This window comes from Geotrypetes seraphini, chromosome 3 (assembly GCF_902459505.1).
Source record: "Geotrypetes seraphini chromosome 3, aGeoSer1.1, whole genome shotgun sequence".
NCBI lineage: Eukaryota > Metazoa > Chordata > Amphibia > Gymnophiona > Dermophiidae > Geotrypetes > Geotrypetes seraphini.
In genome coordinates, this window is record NC_047086.1 from 267,082,229 (window position 1) to 267,104,409 (window position 22,181).

At 46.8% G+C, this 22,181-nt stretch overlaps 1 protein-coding gene across 6 annotated transcripts in view; it reads left to right on the forward strand.

Moving 5' to 3' along the window:
- Positions 1-22,181, forward strand: part of TBCE (tubulin folding cofactor E) — a 434,765-nt gene that overhangs the window by 14,891 nt on the left and 397,693 nt on the right. For 3 of the 6 annotated variants that reach the window (XM_033936232.1, XM_033936235.1, XM_033936236.1), the window contains exon 2: positions 4,519-4,649. The exons of the other annotated variants lie outside the window; for them this stretch is intronic. In XM_033936232.1, the coding sequence (XP_033792123.1) occupies positions 4,519-4,649 (131 nt within the window). The remainder of the gene's footprint in view (positions 1-4,518; positions 4,650-22,181) is intronic. 6 annotated transcript variants of the gene reach the window in all.

Genomic DNA, 22,181 nt, shown 5'->3' on the forward strand with positions numbered 1-22,181 from the left:
CCATTAGTTTGCTCACTATCGATGTTAGACTCACTGGTCTGTAGTTTGCTGTCTCCATCTTTGAGCCTTTCTTGTGGAGTGGAATGACATTAGCCGTCCTCCAGTCCAACGGGACGCTGCCTGTACTAAGGGAGAGGTTGAAGAGCGCGGACAGTGGCTCCGCCAAGACATCACTCAGCTCCCTAAGCACCCTGGGGTGCAGGTTGTCCGGCCCCATTGCTTTGTTAACCTTGAGCTTTGACAGCTCACCGTAGACACTGCTGGGCGTAAACTCAAAGTTACTAAACGGGTCAACTGAGCCAACCCTTGTCTGTAGCTGATCAAGTTCAAAGTTGAAATAGGAATACCGAAGGGAAAGAGAACCATAGCGACAACTTTTAACTTCAAGAAAGGAAACTACGAAGCGATGAAAGTAATGGTAAGGAAGAAACTTAGGAACACCTCAAACAAATGGCAGACTGTAGAGCAAGCCTGGCCTTTATTCAAGGACACAGTGATCGAGGTGCTAAATCTGCATACCCCAAGATTTAGAAAAGGGTGCAAAAAGAATCAAACAAAAGACCCAGGGTAGATAACCAAAGAAGTGAAGAAAGCGATAGGTGATAAGAAGAATTCATTCAGGAAATGGAAAAAGGGCAAAACTGAGGAGAACTGGAAAAAGCACAGGAAGTATCAAAAAGAATGTCACAATGTGGTTAGAAAATCCAAAAGAGAATATGAAGAAAGGCTAGCCAAAGAAGCACGAAATTTCAAACCGTTCTTCAGATATGTTAAAGGGAAGCAGCCAGCTAGGGAGGAGGTGGGACCGCTGGATGATGGAGACAGGAAGAGAGTGGTGAAGGAGGAGAAAGAAGTGGCGGAAAGACTAAACATGTTCTTTTCGTCTGTATTTACAAAAGAGGACACATCCAACATACCGGAACCTGAGCAAATCTTCAAAGGAGACCAAACAGATAAATTAACATCCATGGAAGTAAGCCTTGAAGACGTACGCAGGCAGTTAGAAAAATTAAAAACTGACAAATCGCCGGGCCCGGACGGAATCTACCCAAGGATTCTGAAAGAACTAAAGGAAGAAATAGCGGAACTATTACAGCAAGTTTGCAATCTATCCCTGAAAACAGGAGTGATCCCGGAGGATTGGAAGATAGCCAATGTTACGCCCATCTTTAAAAAGGGATCAAGAGGTGACCCGGGGAACTACAGACTGGTGAGTCTGACCTCGGTTCCGGGGAAAATGGTGGAAGCGCTGATAAGACAGCATCGATGAGCATTTTGAAAGAAATAAATTTCTAATCACAAGCCAACATGGCTTCTGCAAGGGGAGATTGTGCCTAACGATCTTACTGTACTTCTTCGAAGGATGGACAAAGGGGACAACATAGACATCGTATATTTAGATTTTCAAAAAGCCTTTGACAAGGCACCCCATGAATGCCTACTTCGGAAATTGAAGAACCATGGGGTGGAAGGAGACGTACATAGATGGATCAGGAATTGGTTGGCGGGTTGAAGCAGAGGATAGGAGTGAAGGGCCACTATTCGGACTGGAGGAGGGTCATGAGTGGTGTTCTGCAGGGGTCGGTGCTCGGACCACTGCTATTCAATATATTTATAAATGATATAGAAACAGGGACGAAGTGCGAAATAATAAAATTTTCAGACGACACCAAACTATTTAGTGGTGCTCGGATTAAGAGGACGGCAAAGAATTACAAAGGGACCTGAACAAACTGGAGGAGTGGGCGACGAGATGGCAGATGAAGTTCAATGTAGAGAAATGTAAAGTATTGCATGTAGGAAGCAGAAACCTGAGGTACAGCTATACGGTGGGAGGGATGTTATTGAGTGAGAGTACCCAAGAAAGGGACTTGGGGGTAATTGTGGACAAAACAATGAAGCCGACAGCACAGTGCGCAGCGGCCGCTAAGAGAGCGAATAGAATGCTAGGTATAATCAAGAAGGGTATTACAACCAGAATGAAAGAAGTTACCCTGCCGTTGTATCGGGCGATGGTGCATCCGCACCTGGAGTACTGCGTCCAATATAGGTCGCCGTTCCTTAAGAAGGATATGGCGATACTCGAGAGGGTTCAGAGGTGAGCGACACATTTGATAAAAGGTATGGAAAACCTTTCATACACTGAGAGAATGGAGAAACTGGGGCTCTTTTCCCTGGAGAAGAGGAGAATTAGAGGGGATATGATAGAGACTTACAAGATCATGAAGGAGATAAAGAAAGTAGAGTGGGGCAGATTCTTCAAACTTCGAAAACTACAAGAACGAGAGGGCATTCGGAAAAGTTGAAAGGGGACAGATTCATAACCAATGCTAGGAAGTTTTTCTTCACCCAACGGGTAGTGGACACCTGGAATGCGCTTCCAGAGGGCGTGATAGGACAGAGTACAGTATTAGGGTTCAAGAAGGGATTGGACAATTTTCTGAAGGAAAAGGGGATAGAGGGGTATAGATAGATGACTACTACATAGGTCCTGGACCTGTTGACGCCGCGCGAGCAGACTGCTGGGCACGATGGACCTCTGGTCTAACCCAGCAGAGGCACTTCTTATTTTACCTGAATAAATTCATGTAATCTGTTCTGAGCTCCTTGGGGAGAACAGTATAGAAAACTGAATGAATCCCAAATTATTTCAATGTTAGAAGCAAGGAGGAGGCGACTGAGGGGATTTCCCTAGTACACAAAACAACACACAGGAAATAGAAGACAGATACCCTGGAGAGGACATGGCAGAGGTACTTATGGTTCAAAAAATTTTTATTGATGCAAATAACAGAATAAGCGAAACAGTGGTATAGTAGGGTTCTCATCAACAAACAATGAGGCATCGTCCTCAACACGAAAATACATGCATCAACATTTTAGGATTAGCATCAACGGACCTCCCTACCAACTCTGCCCACGGGCAAGTGAGGCCAGAGTCAGTGGCATGGCACCTTGAGGCCCTGGACTCTTATGAGCCTCAAAGAATCCCATCCCATCTCCCACCTCATCCTTAGAGACTAACTGTTACTGAGTATCAAAACCCAATGGAACACCCCCCATTCCCCCCCAAAAAAAACCCAGCCCTCCCTGGTACTCTCCACCCTGCCCCACTGTTTCTCTCTCATCCCATCATCAGCTGAGTGCCCGTATTAGGACTCCCACCTTAATATTTCACTACTTCCCTTTGGATGCAAAGAATGCAGATATGGTTCCCATATATTCAGGAACACTTGCTTCTGCTTCCGAGACCCCCCTGCATCCCTTGCCTCCCAGGTAGCCAACTGATGCAACTGGTTCCTCCAGTGCCAAAACGCCGGAGGGTCCTGGACCGTCCAGCATTAGAGAATACATTTTCAGGCCAGCAGGCTCATCTTCCTGCAAAGAGGCCCGCAGGTGTCCCCTAGGTAAATGACCATAAGCCTCCAGCAAATCCAAAACTAAGTGGGCCAGGGTACTCCTCAGAGCTTTACCAATCAATCCTGACATGTAAGAAACTATACGCCTCCAGAAGCGCTGGATTATGGGTAGGACCAAAAGGCATGCTCCAATGTGTGCCCCCCTGTCCCGCACTTATGACATATTGGGGTTGGGAGACCTCCACTGTAATATAACAGTTTATGAGTATAGAAAGCTCATAAGGTCACCCTGTAATACCTTTCCTGCAACCAAGCACACGGGGTCACCCCAGGCGTTGGTCTCAGAGTACGGGCAACATCCCATTGTCCCAAATTGATCTGTGATTCCATCTCCCATTTATCCCATACAAACTGATAGTCCTTAGCCGGCTGTGAGTCTTGCAAACTAGCATGTAGACTGGACACTGAGCGGGAATTCCCCTCCCAGGAGAGAAACTCCCGCAGCCTGGCCCCCAAATGTTTCCTCATTTGTGCTCCACTTGATGACGCACAAACTGCGATCCCCAGGTATCTCCCACCACAGCCTGCAAGTCTGCACGGGCTAACATCTCCCCGTCGGACTCCAAGAAGTGTTCCAACTGGGAAACTCCTCTCTCTCCCCAGGACAAATACTCCCGGGACTAAGGCAGAGGTACTTAAAGAAATTCCTTCAAAATCTTTTCCAGAGAAAGAAAAATGGTAAAACCAGAGGACATAATTTGAGGTTAAGGAGTGGTAGACTCAAGAGCAATGTAAGGAAATTCTTCTTTACGGAGTGTGTGGTGGATGCCTGGAATGCGCTCCCAAGAGAGGTGGTAGAGAGGAAAATGGTGACAGAGTTCAAAAAAGCATGGGATGAACACAGAGGATCTAGAATCAGAAAATAATAGTAAATAGTGAAGAACTAAGGCCAGTATTGGGCAGACTTGCACGGTCTATGTCTGTATATGGCTGTTTGGAGGATTGGCTGGGGAGGGCTTCAATGGCTGGGATGGTGTAAATGAGCTGAAGTGAGCTTTGACAGAGACTTCAGTAGTTGGAAACTAAGCACAGTACTGGGCAGAGCTTTGGATTTTTGGCCAGAAATAGCTAAGAAGAAGAATTTTTTTTTTTTTTTTAGATTGAATCAGGTTGGGCAGACTGGATGGACCATTCGGGTCTTTATCCGCCGTCATCTACTATGTTACTATGAGACTGTGAACAACGATGATGGTGTCTTACACAGCTACTCCGTGATCTTTTCACTGGGATGTAAGTTGTGGGTCTGAGTATTCACTGATTAGCACCAGCTGATAATAAAGTTTATTGAATGTGATTAAACATAGAGACTATATAAGGTGATTAATGAAAGTGTTTAGTGAGTGTAGACTATGAGTTTGAAGCCACAACCTCAGTACTGAGACTGTAGCTCTAACCCCTGCGCCACACTCTCCCAATCCACACAGACCCAATCCTGAGCTTTTAAAATGTCAAAAGGAGTTGTTTTTATGATCCTCATAAAACATCAGAAGGAGTTTAATAATCTCAGGGATAATAATTTTAATTAAAATTCCTTATGCATAATCTTCTGTATTGGGCCAATGCTCATGCTCTTTAAATACTTCTTATCCCAGGATAAGCAGGCAGCATATTATCACATGTGGGTGATGTTATCCCTGGATCCCCGATACGGACAGCTTTAAAAGTGCATTGACACTTTAAGAACTTAAGAAAGTTTGCAAACTGTCTGCACTGTGCATGCGCAAGTGCCTTCCTGCCTGACGCAGGCTCGCGGCTCCTCAGTTCTTCGTTTTCCATGAAGCTAATAAGTCGTGTCTCTGAATGTTCAGTTTTTGCCAATTTGCTTTCCCACTTGTGCGTTGATTTTTTTTTTTTTCTTCTTTTTTCTTGTTTTCTTAATTTAAAATTATTTTTAAGTTTATTTAAAAAAAAAAAAAGTTAGGGACATTTTTTCCTCGGGGGCTTTGTCCGCCAAGGCATTCATTTTTCCCTCAGCCATTGAGTTTGATTTGGCTGACGTGGTGTTTCCGTCCATTCCAAGCCATTAACTGGCTTCAAAAAAGTGTTGCAGGTGCCAAAGGCTAATTTCTCTCACCGATCTTCACAGTTGGTGCTTCCAGTGTCTTGGACCAGATCACAGGGTAGAATTCTGTGTCCAATGTTGTATTCTGTAGAAACGTTTGATAAACAGCAGGAATATTCAACAGGAAAAGTTGTTTGGGTCCGGCATGGACACCGATCAGATCTTGTAACCTTTGTCGTCGAATACATCAACATCGACATCAGGAGACATCGCTCCCTCTGGTAAGCTAGTTCAGAAGCCGCCAGCTTCTGAACCGGTGTCTCGGATCACTCTTGCATTGAGTCTCTTGATGCCGACCAAGCAGCGATGACAACTTTTCCGGTTTGCCTCAACCTCGAGATGTGCATTGTCATCGAGGTCACCCTCTTTGGGGCAAGCCGTGGAACTCATGGTACCGGCAGACAAGTCAGAGGTATCGGTGCTTTCCTTTTGAGAACAACTCGATGTGCTGTTATGAAGGGATTTGGGTGATGCATTCATTCAACTGGTTACCCCAGAAAGACACTTTTTTACTAAATTTATTAGGTAGTTGGACAGGAAGCTACTAGTCAAGGTAGAAGGTAATTCTGCTTATAGTGCTGAATACTTGCAGGCCTTAGATCAGTGTTCTTTAACTGCTGGTCTGTGGACTGGTGCCAGTCCGCAGAAATTTCCTGCTGGTCCGCAGGGCTGGCACGTGCATCGGGTCCAAGACAGTGTTCTTCAGCCGCCGGTCCATGGTGCGATCGATGCGGCATTGTCTTCAGGCCGGCTCCCTCTTCCTCCGTGCTGCAGTGCACAAAGCTGTGGGCAGAGGCTCCTACGCGCATCCTGCGCCTGAACCGGAAGCCCTTCTGTCTGTCGCAATGTCAGAGGGAAGGCTTTCAGAGGAGGCGCGGGACGCGCGAGGAGCTGCTGCTCATAGAAACATAGAATATGACGGCAGAAAAGGGCTGTAGCCCATCAAGTCTGCCCACGCTAATGACCCACCCCCAGACTTCACCCAGCTAGAGATCCCACATACATATCCCATTTCTTTTTGAAATTGAGCACGCTGCTGGCGTTAATCACCTGCAATGGAAGTTCATTCCAATGATCGACTACCCTTTCGGTGAAGAAATACTTCCTGGTGTCGCCATGAAATTGCCCACCTTTGATTTTCAGCGGATGACCTCTTGTGGTTGAAGGTCCTTTAAGAAAGAAGATATCATCTTCCACCTCGATGCGGCCCGTGATATATTTAAAAGTCTCAATCATGTCCCCCCTCTCTCTACGTTCCTCGAGCGAGTATAGTTACAGTTTATTCAGTCTTTCCTCATATGGGAGGTTCTTGAGTCCCGAGACCATCCTGGTGGTAATTCGCTGAACCGACTCGATTCTCCGCACATCATTTTGATAATGTGGTCTCCAGAATTGAACACAATATTCAAGATGAGGTCTCACCATGGATCTGTACAGGGGCATTATGACTTCGGGCCTCCGGCTGACGAAACCTCTACGGATGCATCCCACCATTTGTCTAGCCTTGGATGCATGCTCCTCCTCATGGCTTTTGTTTACTGCAGCATGGAGGAAGAGGGAGCTGGCCCAAAGATAACACCAGGGGTGGCATAAAACGGCCAGGTGGGAGCAGGCCAGAAGGCAAGACATAGCATGGAGGGAGAGAGACAACGGTATGGGGAATGATTTTATTTTTAAATTTAGTGATTGATTTACATCTGATGTCTGTATTTTGCACTGTTCAGGAAGAAATTCATTTGTTTCTTTTGCTCTGGGGTTGTACTGCATGCAGAGTCTTGCAGGGTTTGTTTGTATATATTAGTACTTTTAGTTTTTGGTCCCATATTTGCATGGGGTTATCTGTGTTCTGGTAGGAATGAATATTGAGAAGCATACAGTGTGCTTTATGTAGTTTAATTTTGTGGTCAACCATTATGTGTTGTTAATACGATTATATTGTATGTGTGTGTATATATGAAAAATGAATGGAAAAAATGGTGTTACAATTAATACTATTATGGGGTGGGGTCTGGGGCAGAAATTGAGTGGAGATGGGTGGGATCTGGCCCACAACTTATCCCAGTGTTGCTCAACTGCCGATCTGCGGACCGGTGCTGGTCCACAAAATAATTATTTTATTTCCATCGGTCCATAGGTGACAAAAGGTTGAAGAACACTGCCTTAGATTATGATCAGCCTCCTAAAGAACTTCTCAAAGAAATTCTTCATGAGAACTGGAAACGAAAGGAAGTGACCATGGACTTGTCCATCTACGCTTGGGAGATCATCTGGATGTACTTCACACTCGAGGTCACTGGTCTTCCCAGGACCAACTTACCAAATCAATACCTTGAAACTTGAAACTCAGAGCGATCTTCAGTGCTCTCTAAGCATTTCAGCACATTGTGGCCAACCACATCCTCCTAACCCTCATGGACAATCAGTTTACCATGTATTACATGAACAAGGAGGCACGAAAACTTGGAACCCTGGCGATTGCTCATGGTATACATTCAAGGGGAACCGAATTCTCTCGCAGCCAGACTGAACAGGTTTTTTCAGCCACATGAGTGGACGCTCAACTCTGTAGTTCTGTATCACATACTGTCTCTTATGGGGACTCCTCAGATAGATCTGTTTTCGTCACCCCACAATCACAAGTTGCCTCAATTTTATTCCAGGCACTTCGCTCCCCAACATCTGAAAGCGGATGCATTTCTTCTGGATTGGACACTCAAGTTTCTTTATGCATTTCCTCTAATCCCTCAAGATGCTTGCGGGTTTCAATTTTCAGTTTATTTAATAGACTTCTAATAATAAAAACAAAGTTAATCTAAGCAGTTTACAAGCTCAAGATGAAATCAGCCACCATGATTCTCATAGCTCCTTGGTGGTCCAGGTAACTCTGGTTCTCACTTCTACTTCAGCTCAGTATCAAGGAACCAATGCCTCTTAAGGGTTTTACATCTCTTCTAATGCAGAGTCATGGATCTCTTCTGCACCCCAACCTTCATTCTTACACCTGACAGCTTGATACCTCTCAAGCTGACATGGAATAAGGTTCATCTTTCTCATCCTGTCAGGCTTATCTTAGAAGCGTCAAGAAAACTGTCCATGCAGCAGTGTTACTAGCGGAAATAAATATGGTTTTTCCACCTGGTGTATTCTTCATCATCATGATGTTAAATATACTTCTATGTCTTCAGTATTGGATTATTTTCTACATTTATCCAATTCACAGCTTAACACCATTTCGATTAGAGTTCATTTTCGTGCTATTAATGCTTTTTTTGTGCCCAGTCAATGGTAAACCTCTCACTGCTCATCCTCTTGTGTACAGATTCATGAAAGGACTTTTAAATGTGAAACCACCTTTCAAACCACCTCCAGTGGTTTGGGATCTCAATGGTGTTCTCTCTAGACTTATGAAGCCTCCTTTTCAACCTGTTTCTTCAGCTTATCTTAAATACCTCCCTTGGAAAGTGGTTTTTCTCATATCCCTTACCTCTACCCGCAGAATAAGTGAAGTTCAACCACTAGTGGCGAACCCGCCTTTTGCAGTGTTCCACCATCACAAAGTAGTGCTTTGCACCCTTCTGAAGTTCCTTCCAAAAGTAGTCACTGACTTCCATCTCAGTCAATCCATTGTACTTCCAGTGTTCTTTTCTAAGCCTCATTCTCATCCTCGAGAAACGGCTTTTCATACTTTGGACTGTAAATGAATTTTGGCTTATTACTTACAGTGTACTCAGCCACTAGAACATCTCTAAAACTGTTTGTCTTCTTTGATCCTAAGAAGTTTGATCATGTCTCCCCAATCACAGGGCTTTGGAATAATCTTACTGTCCCACTACGGAATCTGAGCTCCTTCCAATTATTCTGTAAGCACCTGAAAACTTGGATTTTCACAAAAATGCTCTCTTCCCCCCTGTACTCAACCCCAACCCCTTTATCCTTTTACTTCCTATATTTAAGCTCTTGTAAACCGTGCCGAGCTCTATAATTATGGAAAGGATGCGGTATATAAACTTAAGGTTTAGTTAGTTTAGTTTAGTCCTGTATCCAAGAGAACTGTTTCTACAGGGTTAGAAACATAGAAACATGATGGCAGATAAAGGCCAAATAGCCCATCTAGTTGGCCCTTCCATATTAACCATTATCTCTTTCTCTATCTGAGAGATCCCACTTGCCTATTCCAGGCCCTCTTGAATTCAGACACAGTCTCTGTTTCCACCTCCTCTTCTGGGAGACTGTTCAACGCATCTATCATCCTTTCCGTAAAAAAGTAGATCCTCATTAATATCACCTCTTAACTTCATCCTATGCCCTCTCATTGCAGCGTTTCCTTTCAAATGAAGGAGACTCGACTCATGCACATTAATATTACGTAGGTATTTAAACGTGTCTATCATATCTTCCCCTCTCCCATCCTCCAAAGTATACAGATTGAGATCTTTAAGTCTGTCCCCATATGCCTTATCACGAAGACCACACACCATTTTAGTAGCCTTCCTCTGGACCGTCTCCATCCTTTTTATATCTTTATGAAGGTGCGGCCTCCAGGATTGTACACAATATTCTAAATGAGGTTTCACCAAAGTCTTATACAGAGGCATCAATACCTCCTTTATCCTACTGGCCATACCTCTCCCTATGCAATCTAGCATCCTTCTAGTTTTTGCCATCACCTTTTCAATCTTTTTGGCCACCTTAAGATCATCACATACAATCACACTCAAGTCCCGCTCTTCCGCTGTGCACATAAGTTCTTCACCCCCTAAACTGTACCGTTCCCTCTGGTTTTTGCAGCCCAAATGCATGACCTTGGCGGCTTGTATCGCCTTTTGTTATGCTCAGGCTGGGCTGTAACTGCAGACTAGTGTCACAGCCCACAAAGCCCAAGCTTTGGCAGTTTCAGTTGTTTTTTTACGTTCCACTTCTATTGATGAGATCTATAAAGCTGATACTTGGTCCTCAGTTCATACATTCACATTATTATTGTCTGGAATCTTTTTCCAGACGGAATGATCACTTCGCCCAAGCTGTATTGCAAAATTTATTTTCAATGACCAACACTCCATCCCATTCTAGTAAGCTAGGGAGTCCCACGTGTGAGAATATGCTGCCTTGTGTCCTGGGATAAAGCACAGTTACTTCGTAACAGGTGTTATCCAGGGACAGCAGGCAGATATTCTCACAACCTCCCCTCCTCCCCTTGATTGCTTCTTAGATTACTTATAGAACTGAGGAGCTGCGAGTGTGCATTGGGCAGGAAGGCACTCGTGCATGTATGGTGCAAGCAGTTCGAGAACTTAAGTTCTTAAAGTGATGATGCACTTTTTAAAGCTGTCCATACCGGGGTGTCACCCACATGTGAGAATATCTGCCTGCTGTCCCTGGATAACACCTATTACGGTAAGTAACTGTGTTTTCCCCTTGCTCTCCCTTTCACCCTTCCCCCCAAAGGCCTGCCATATGACTCTGATGGTGTAGTGGTTGCTGTGATATCCAGTGACAGTCTGAGACCACTGCTGGAGGTTGCAGCAGCCATTTTGAAATTGGAGCTGGCATGGGCAGGAATTTTTGCCCTGCAAAACTCTAGTGATAAATACTTTATAAAAATATAGATTACAGCAGCATTTTGCTTGAGATTTTATAGTGACTTATTTGGGGTTTTGTCTTCTCACACTATTCTGGCTTCTAGCCTCTACTTGAGTATTATGTTAGCTGGAGTTGGGGATATTTTTTGTTTTATTATAGTTTTCTAGAAGATATTATGTGATTCCTAAATCTTTCTTCCAGTGCAGTAGATGAGACATTCTAGACCAGTGTTCTTCAACCTTTTTATACCCGTGGACCGGCAGAAATAAAATAATTGTTTTGTGGACCGGCAAACTACTAGGACTAAAATTTAAAAACCCCGTTTACGCCCCATCTCCGTGAGCTCAGACCCCGCAAACCATCTGATCTCATCTGCACAAGCCGCAATTATGATTTTATATTGAACGTATTTTATTAAAGTATAAAAAGAAACAATATTCTGAACAATTGTGATTTTATAAATACAAATATACAGAGCACGGACCAGCAAAACCCCCGTCTCCCCTCCCCTTCACATATATCCCCTCTACTATCAAGAAAACTGAACAAGCCAAGTTATTATAGAATGCTACATAGAAATATCATGCTAACAGAATACTGCAGTCCCCAGTTATGTCTCTAGCAGGATATATATTTCAAATCTGATATATTCTAATGACAAAATAGAAATCAAATTATTTTTTTCTACCTTTTGTAGTCTCTGGTTTCTGCTTTCATCTTCGTTTCACTCTTTTCCTTCCAGCATCTGCCCGTTCCATCCAATGTCTGCCCTCTCCCCCTTCCATATGTATCTGACTTCTTTCTATGCCCCTCTTCCCTGTCCATCCAGCCTGTTCCTCCTCTCTCCTTTTTACATCATTCATTCCAGCTTCACTGCCTTCTTCATTTTTATCTCTCCTACACCAGATCTAGCATCTTTATCCCTCTCTCATTTCTCTGCTGACCCCATTTCCAGCATCAATGTCTCTCTATTTTCTCATTCCTCTCTCTCCGCTTTCCCTCATCTGATCTCTCCATTCCACCCTGACCCCTTTCCCCTCCTGTAATCTCCCTGCCAGCTGTTTCCTTCCTTTTTTCTTTCTCCCTTCCCTCAACTCTCTTCCCATCCCTTTCCCTCCTCCCCTTCCAGCAGCATCTCTCCTTCTCCCTTCCCTCCTCCCTCTATCCAACATTAACTCTCTTCTCTTCCCATCCCTTTCCCTCCTCCCCTCCCAGCAGCATCTCTCCTTCTTCTCCCTTCCCTCCTCCCTCTATCCAACATTAACTCTTTTCTCTTCCCATCCCTTTCCCTCCTCCCCTCCCAACAGCATCTCTCCTTCTAACTCTCTCCAAGTCCAGTAACAGCTCTCCCTTTATCCAGCAGCTTCCCTGCCTCCTACAGTGTCTTCCTCCCCTTCCAGCAGCTCTCAGTACTTGCCTGCAGGAAGTTGCCGGTAAATCACTGCCCTGGCAAGTAGGAGAGCTGGTGGGAGGGGAGACAGCCACTGTGAAGGCTCCCCAGGATCTTGCTCGCCCACGCTGACCATCTCCCTCCACCTGCACCTGAATCTGCAGCTCTCCCCGCGGCCCTCTTCAGCAACTCGGCAGGGCGGCGATCAAGGCAGGCTGCCGACATCGGGACCTTCACTCTCTGAGTCCCGCCTATTTTGTTTCAACTTCCTGTTTCCGAACAGGCGAGACTCAGAGAGGGGAAGGCCCCGACGTCGGCAGCCTATCTTAATCGCCTGAGGCTGGGAGGAACATTAATGAGCAGGAACCGCAGTCGGCAGGAAATTTAACTGCCGACTTGATCTCGCCGGCCCTGCCTGGACCGGCAGAAATTTTCTGTGGACCGACACCGGTCTGCGGACCGGCGGTTGAAGAACTGTGTTCTAGACAGTTGGGTTATTTCCCTTTAGCCGCATGCTGCAGACAGAATACATTCCGGATTTTTCACTCTGCCTCTATAGTATTTCACTAGGCTGTTTAGCTCCCTCTACAGATGTTTGTTTTGCTTTCCCCATTTTATTATTTTTAATTTGATGGACACCCTCTCAGTGAAAGTGATCATTCAACTGGTTGGAGCTCGGAGACCTTTGACTAGTTTTGGTGAGATTACTGAAGACACTAGAGGGCCACGCGGTCCAACAGTAGCCTACGTCATTGACCAGGGAGGAATCAAGAGCACTCCTCTGGCTCAGGAAGTCTATCTTGTTTTTCTTTGGGCAAAACATCATCTTCTAACACTGACAACAGCACATGTGGGAGTAGACAGTGTTCAAGCAGACTTCCTAAGCAGAAAGACTCTGGATCCAGGCGAGTGGGTCCTGTCCCCAGAGGCTTTACAAGCGATAGTGGGGTGCTGGGGGTAACCCCACTTCGACTTCATGATCACAGCAAGAAACAAGAAAGCAGATCACTTCTTCAGTCAAAGATCCAAGCCCGGAAGCAAGGGGCTCGATGCTCTGGTGCATCCGGAAATTCTTGGCGTCTGGAAATTCTCTGGTATGTTTTTCCTCCTTGGTCAATATTCATCAGAGTCATTCAAAGGATTGTGGCTCATCCAGGACACAGCATTCCGATGGCTCCAGATTTGCCGTGCAGTCTGTGGTACGCAGATCTGATGAGGCTGCGGAAGGGTCACAGCCTTTGGCTGAGCGTCTATCCGGACCTTCTCATGCAGGGTCTGATATCTATTGAGGATCTGGGTCACTATGCTCTTGGATCATAAGGAATATTCTGCCCTGGTTGTTGATACTCTTTTGAAATCGTCTGCGTTGTTGGCTTATGTAAAGGCGTGAAGGTCTTCCAACATTGGTGTGCCCAGGACCAGGTGGACCCTTATTTTGCTCCGATCTTGCAGTTTCTCACCTTTCTTCAAGCTGGTTTGGATTAGAGAATCCACGGGTATAAAACAGTACAAAAGGAAGTGGGAATGGACAATGAACACTCCACTGAAGATTACTGAAGTAAAACCAACTTGTTTATTTCATAGCTTTTCAGTGATTTTGGTTACTCTGGCATGTTAGTTGGACCGAGTGACCCCTGATGCAGGCGTTCTCAGACGCCAAAACACAGTGCTGTCAGTCCACAGCTTCTGCTTGTGTCCTTTTATGAAATAAACAAGTTGATTTTACATCAGTGACCTTCAGTGGAGTGTTCATTGTCCGTTCTCACTTCCTTTTGTACTATTGGATTAGAGAATGACATGGGTATAAATTTGTCCCCATGAGTTTTGTTGCTGTCCCTGCCCCATTCTTGTAAGCTCTGCCACTTATGATTTTAAAGTGTTTGAGGCTTGTGCAAATGAGGATGGAGATGCAGGAATGAGGCGGGGATGGGGAAAAACTTGTCCCCATGTCATTCTCTAGTTTAGATAAAGGCCTCTCTGTGACTTCTCTTCATGTCTGACCGCTGGTTAAGCACCCTTTCTCGTCCTGGGACCTTGACTTGGTATTGTCTAGCCTTCCCAAAGCTCCTTTTGAGCCCCTTCGAGATACTACCCTTTTGGACTTGATGCTGAAGACCGTTTTTCTGGTTGCCATTTCATTGGCTCATTGTGTGTCAGATCCGCAGGTTTTGTTCTGCAGGGACCCTTTCCTCTGTTTTTCAGAGACAGGGGTTTCCCTCTGGACAGGTCCTTCCTTCTTCTTGAAGGTAGTTTCAGCTTTCCATGTCAATCAGGAAATGTTCGTACCTGCCTTTTAGCCGACAGGTTCCATCCACATCACAGGACGGCCTGTTAAAGAAACTAGATGTTGGCATAGTTCTTCTGCGTTAGTTGGAGGACACCAACGAGTTTTGTCTCTCTGACTATTTCTTTGTGCTGACTCATTCAATTAAGTGAGATGCTCCCACTTATGAGGCCACAATTTCCAGATAGATCCTTAGGGCCATTGCGTCAGCTTACATTCTTGCTGGGACACAGTCTCATGTTTCCGTCAAGACGCATTCTACAAGAAGTGTGGCTTTTTCATGGGTTGAAGCTTGAGCTTCCCTGAGGAGATTTGCAGAGCAGAAATGTGGTCTTCTCTTCACTGTGTGCTCAAAATAAATAATACTAGTGAGAATAACTCAAGTAGTAATAATTGCTTTATAGATCACACAGGTTCAGTAACAAGCGGGAAGCCCGCTAAGAGAACCCCCCAGCCAATTCCAGCAGGAAGAAAAATAAGACTTAGCTTCAGTGTCCAAAATCCAACAGGAGATCATAATCGCTGTGTATCCTGGAGAGCCAATTCAGTAGGTTCAACCGAGCCAGGTTTTGGAGACAAACCCTATGCCAAGCTGAGGCAGAAAAGATATGACCCATGTCGTCAGAATCAACGATCAATTGAGATGCCAAGCCAGCTGAGAGGAGGGAGGAGCTAACCAGAGGCGCACGCACGGCGTGATTTACAACGGACCAGGAAGACGTCATGGAAAGAGGCACCTATCAGCATTCAGCTAATAAACCAATCACAGTATGTATTCCACTCAACGCTGTCATTGAGGTCATGGGGTTGCACTGTGTTGAGATGGAGAATCCAAAATTGCTCATGAAGCTGTATGCAGACAACTTTATCCCCCTCATAGTTCAGTAAGCCCACCCTAACTTTCTGGGGGATTGCTTTTGTACATCCCTGTTGTCTAGAATGTCTTGCCTGTTGCACTGGAAAAGGAGATTATGTACCTACCCTGGTAAGCTCTTTTCCAGTAGCTAGGTGAGACATTCTAGACTCCTGCCCTGTCTTTACTGTGCCTACTTACAGTTTTCAGTCTGTTTACGCTTCTCAAAGCTGGGAAGAATTTGTATGTATGCTTCCATTTATTGGGGAGTAGTTTCTAAGCTCTTTTGAAGTCTATGTTGGCGGTTAAGAGTAGTGTTTACTTTTGAGCAGAACAATTTGTTTAAGTCTGTTGCTACAAGTGCCTCTATTTCTTTTTGTAACTGTTTATTTATAACAAGAGAGAAACATCACAGCAAAACATCAGGAATATCCAACTACAATACAGGCAGGCAATCTGCAAATCAACAAATCTCCTGATGTCTCCCCCCCACCCCCTCCCCCCCCCCTAGTGACAGCCCCCTGCTCCCCCCAAAAAACCCAAGAACACCACCAATAGGCACAATTACACCCCAACGTGAGGAAAAGTAGAAAAATCAGAAAAGAAGTGGTCCTAAAGTCACAGACCCCCAGAAACCCCAGAAAGAGCCCCAAGAAGACACACCCCCACAAAACCCCTCCGGCCGAAGCCAATAACTCAGCTGACAACAGAACTATTCATCCCCAAACCTTCCATTGCCAGGTATCTCCCCCAAATATCGTGATATTGCTGCCATTTTCTAGTCAACAGGGCCGAGAGCCGATATTTCTCACACACCCATCCCAATTTCTCTCGCACCAGAGCCAAAGTAGGTGAAGCAGTACTGCGCCAGTGTTGAGCCACAGTCAGCCTAGCCGCTGTAAAAGCCAAGCGCACCAATCTATCCTGGGTGTCATCTACCCCTCCAGAGGGAAACCCCAACAAGGCCACCTCAGCTCTTTTCGCGAGAGGCACTTGAAGGAGAGCCCCCACATACTTAAACACCTGGCTCCAGAAGTCTTGAATGGAGGGGCAACTCCACCACATATGAAAGAATGTTCCCCGCTGCCCACATCCCCTCCAGCAGAATGCTGTGCCCGTAGCGGACATCTTGCTTAAAGTCACTGGGGTGAGATACCAGCGCACCAGCATTTTAATCGCATTCTCTACCAACATAGGGGCCACAGCTAAATGATGTATCCTATACGAAATAGTTTCCCACAGAGATGCCTCAAACACCTGCCCCAAGTCCTCTTCCCAAGCCAGTAAATACGCAGGCTTCCGGCCTTTATCCTGATGCACCCATTTATACAGCAGCGAAATGCAACCTCTACGCACTGGGGACCCCAAAAGCTGCTCAAAGTCAGAACAGCTATAAGCTGCAACATCTGCCCTTTTAGCCTTCTGCAAATAACTTTTCACTTGCAGATACGGGAAGAGGTCCTTAGAATCAAGCTGATAAAGCTTTTGGATCTCTGGAAAAGCACGAATGGACTCTCCCTCTATAAATTGGCCAAAGTACTGCAACCCTTTCCTTGCCCACCGCACAAATATCCCCCCATCTCTGCCCGGTACGAAATCAGAGGCAGTGCACAATGGTAAATGATGCAACCCCTTACTACAACCCAAGAGTTTGCCCGCCTCTCCCTTCCACACCCTCATTGTCCAATTAGTAAACGGGTTAGAAATACTTCCCAACTCCCGTGCCCCCAAGTCCCCCCACATAAGCGACCCTAGGGTTCGAGCCCCCCCCGAGCCACTCAAACCTCCCTGTTCTACCTGCACCCACAACTTCAAAGATGGCGCATGCCACTCCACTCCCGCTCGGAGTTGAGCCGCGCGATAGTAATGCTCCAAATGGGGGAGTCCCAGACCCCCTTCCGCTTTAAACTTGAACATGGCCCATTGAGCCACCCTGGGTCGTCTACCTCCCCACACGAATCGTAAAAGGTTCCGCTGCCATCGGAGAAGATACTGTCTAGGGACCTCAATAGGTAAAACCTGAAAAAAATACAAGAACTTTGGCAGTACCAACATCCTAATAACCTCCATGCGCCCCATCCAAGACACATATAAGGAGGCCCACCGATCCATATCCCGAGCTAGGGACGCTACCAAAGGAATATAGTTAAGCTGGAATAGGGATGTCCAATCCACCCCCAACTGAATACCCAGATATCGTATAGGGCCCTTGACCCAGCGAAAGGGCACCACCCTCTGAATACCCGGAATATCCACTACCGGGACAGATATATTAAGGATCTCTGTTTTTGTCATATTGGCTTTAAAGCCTGATAAAGCCCCATAGTCTGTCATAAGATCCTGAAGGGATCTAAGGGATTCCGCCGAGCCCTCCACAATTGCTAAAATATCGTCAGCAAATAAGGACAATTTATGCTCACCCCCTTGAACCCGTACGCCCTTCACCCCAGAGGCTAGTCGGATCTTTTGCGCCAGAGGCTCAATCACCAAAGCAAAAAGCAAAGGTGAGAGCGGACAACCCTGTCTCGTTCCCCGCCTGAGCTCAAAAGGAGCAGAGTAGACCCCATTAATTTTCACACACGCCAGAGGCCCGTTATACAAAGACAGAATCCAAGACACATATCTGGCCCCCAGACCTACATGGTGAAGAACTGCCTCCATAAAACGCCAGTCCACGCGGTCAAAGGCCTTCTCGGCATCCACCGCCACCGCTACCCAAGGACCGCCACTGCGTCGGGCCTGCCAAATCAAATTCAAGACTTTGCGGATTCCATCTGCCGCCTGCCTTCCCCCTATGAATCCCACCTGATCTGGGTGAATAAGTGTCGGCATGTGAGGGGATAAACGATCAGCCAGCACTCGAGCCAGAATTTTGGTATCAATACCCAACAGTGAGATAGGCCTGTAGCTCCCACACTGAGTGGCATCCTTCCCTGGCTTTGGTAAAATCGTGATCCCAGCCAGCCGCATATAAAAGGGCAATTGGTCTCCCTCCCTCAGATTATTGTATAAACGCACCAACAACGGAGCCACCAATGTAGACATCTTCTTATAAAACAACCCCGTGAACCCATCTAAGCCCGGTGATTTCCCCGGTCTCAATTGTCTAATCACAGTATGTACCTCCTCCAGCGTAATGTCCTCATCCAGCCCCTGCGCTTCACAGGCCGTAAGGGATGCCAAGCCCAAATCCTGAAGATATTTCCCAATTTCTTCCCCCGACCCCTGACTCTCTGGCGTATAAAGCTGCTGATAGAATTCACGAAATCGTGCATGAATAGCCCCCTCAGCTGTCAATGTTTGTCCCGAGCCATCCTTAATAGCCATAATATTAGACTGCGTCTGCTGCAGGCGCAGACGATGAGCCAGCAATTTCCCCGCTCTATTACCAGATTCAAAGAACCTTAAACGAAGACGTTCAAGATTGAATTGAATCTCCTCATCCTTCATCTTCCCCAATTCCGCCCGAACTTCCCTTATCCGAATCCCAATGGGAGCTCCCCCCTGGCCCCTCTTATGTTGATCTACCAGTTGACGTAAAGTCTCTCTCAGACTCCTTTCCTTTTGCAATTGAAGCCTCTTTTTATGAGCGGCCATAGAAATAAGCTCCCCCCGCAGTACGGCCTTCAAGCTTTCCCATATAGTTATCGGCGAGTAGGAATCAACATTATTATGCTCCAAAAAGTCCTCAATAACCTGTTCCACCTTGCGGACCATCTGCGGATCTTTCAATAAACTATCATTCAATCTCCAGTAGTGATCCCCTACTCTCGAAGCTCCCCATCGCACATCCATCCAAATGGGAGCATGATCTGACCAGCCAATGTCCCCAATGGAGGACCCCATTAGTCTACCCCCCCATCCCTTATCCAGATACAGCATGTCAATTCTAGTATAGACCCCATGAACAGGGGAATAGTACGTATAATCTTTATCCATGCAATGCTGAGATCTCCACCCATCTACAATATTGAGTACGTCAACCAAGTGTTTAAGGCGTTTCCTATCGGACTTAAGCCGGTCCCCTCCAACCCCCGTGGAATCCCACCTGGGATCCATAACTAAATTAAAATCCCCTCCCACAATCACCGACCCCTTCTTAACCTGCAGTACCTTGGCCAATACCTCATCGAAAAAAGAACCCTGTTTAGAATTCGGGGCATATACATTCACCAGGGTGACTACCTCCCCATTTATCTGCCCCACCCAAATCACCCAACGCCCCCGCTCATCCCTCCATTCCCGTTCAGGCACGATCTTAAGACGTTTAGCAAACAAAATGCCCACCCCTGCCTTTTTCCTTTCTATCCTATTAGAGGCCCAGACCCTTCCCGGATATTCTCTATACTGTACCAGCCTCTCCCCAGGACGCACAAAATGCGTTTCCTGAATGAAGCTGATATCAATACGCAGCCTTTTCAACTCCTTCAACAAAAGCTGGCGTTTACGTGGCATATTGAGGCCCTTAACATTGAAACTGCCCAATCTCAAAGAATCAGGTCCCATGACCCAAGAATCCTACCCCACACCCTGCATCTCTCTTCCCCTTCCCCCCACTCCAGATCCAAAAGCCCATGCTGTCACCTACCCATCCCCCTATCCCCACCCCCCACCAGCCCCACCCCCCTCCCAACCCTACCCACATCCACCTACTCCTCAGCCCTTCCATGACTCCGGGTGACCCCCCCCCCGCTCATGAACCCCTCATCCATTCCCCCTCCCCTCCCCAGCCCCCCAACAAGCATTCATCCTCAGTCTCACTCCCATAGGCACCCTCTCACACTCACCCCCATGAAGAAAGCCCCTCACATCCAACCCCCATACAGTCCCAGCCACACAACTGTCCAGTCAAGGCATTGACAGTCCCAATTGTCCAAGTGCAGCCAAACAGGATCCGCCATCGTTCACTCGCCGCTGCTCACTCGCCAGTGCCATTGGAAGGTCCCGCTCCGCCTCTTCCACATGGTTCCTCCACCGCTCGACCACCAACACCCGGCTTTCGGGACCTGGTCACACGCTCTCTCCAGCGAAATTTCTCTGACTGCTGGGTCCCTTGCCGGTCCGACATCAGGACCTCTCCAGTAGGGATCCCCTCCTTCCGCAACATTTTGCCAGCCTCCGCTACAGTGGTCACTTTCTTATGGACTCCGTTGATAGTGAAAAGGAGCCCAAAGGGGAACAGCCATCTATATCTGAGGTTGTTCTGCTTCAGGATCATCACGATCGGGCGAAACTCTCTCCTGCGTTGCAAAGTAATAGCAGAAAGGTCCTGAAACACCTCCACTTTATGGGTCTTCCACTCAAACGACCCCAGATCACGGGCCTTGCGCACCATCCGCTCCTTGTCTGCATAATTGTGGAGACATGCAATAATGTCCCTTGGATAGTCATCTCGCTTGGGTCCCAGTGTGCGATGAGCCCGGTCCACTTTCAAGACCCCACTGGGCTCTCCGCCGTCGTCAGCCATGGAGAAGAGAGAGTGATATATCTCCTGCACCACCATCACCGCATCTGCAAAATTCGCCGATTCTGGTACACCGCGGATGCGGACATTATTCCGGCGGGACCGGTTCTCCAAATCCTCCACCCGGTGGTAACAGTCCTGCCAGTCCTTTTGGGCTGCCTCAAATGCCCCACTCAAATTTTGTACCACCTCCTCCTGCTCCCCCATTCTCCTTTCAGTCTCCTCCACTCTCCCCATGAGGTCGGCTATGTCCTTCTTGATTTCTTTCACTGCATCCCGGATTTTCCCTTTGACTCCAGCAACTTCCTGCTTAATGTCGCAGACCCATTGCTGGAGGTCTGCTTTAGTCACAGCTGCGGAAGATGATTCCATTCTCCGCAGTCTCGGAGAAGACCCCCTCTCCGACTCTTCATCGGACCCGCTCTCCCCGGACTCACGCTGGGACGCGCACGAGGCTCCACGCGACTGACGCAGGCCGCTCTTTTCTGGCGCCTTCTCGTGCGGTCTCCCTTCGTCGGGTTTCTTTTTAGACGGCATATTCTGATGCCGCTCCGCTGCACTCGCACCGCGCACCGAGTACCCCGCTCACTACCGCGGCTTGCCTGCTCCTGATCGGGGGAACGTTCGCTCGGGGATCAGAGCTCCGGCTCTAACCCGCCATTCAGGGTGGTGACGTCACCGGAAGTCAAGTGCCTCTATTTCATATGTATTGGGTAGCTCTCTGTGCTTGGGTACTAACTGTAGAGAGAGAGCTAAACAGCCCAGTGAAGTACTATAGAGGCAGAATGAAAAATCCAGAGTGGATTCCTTCTGTAGCATGTGGGAAATAACTCTATTGTCTAGAACAGTGTTTCTCAAGTCAGTCCTGGAGTACCCTCTTGCCAGTCAGGTTTTCAGGATATCCACAATGAATATGCATGAAATTGATTTGCATACATTGCCTCCATTGTATGCAAATCTTTTCCATGTATATTCATTGTGGATATCCTGAAAACCTGACTGGCAAGGGGGTACTCCAGGAGTGACTTGAGAAACACTGGTCTAGAATGTCTCACCTATCTACTGGAAAAGAGTTTACCAGGGTAAGTACATAATCGTCTTTTGTGGGCTATTTAGGTGAAGTTTTTAT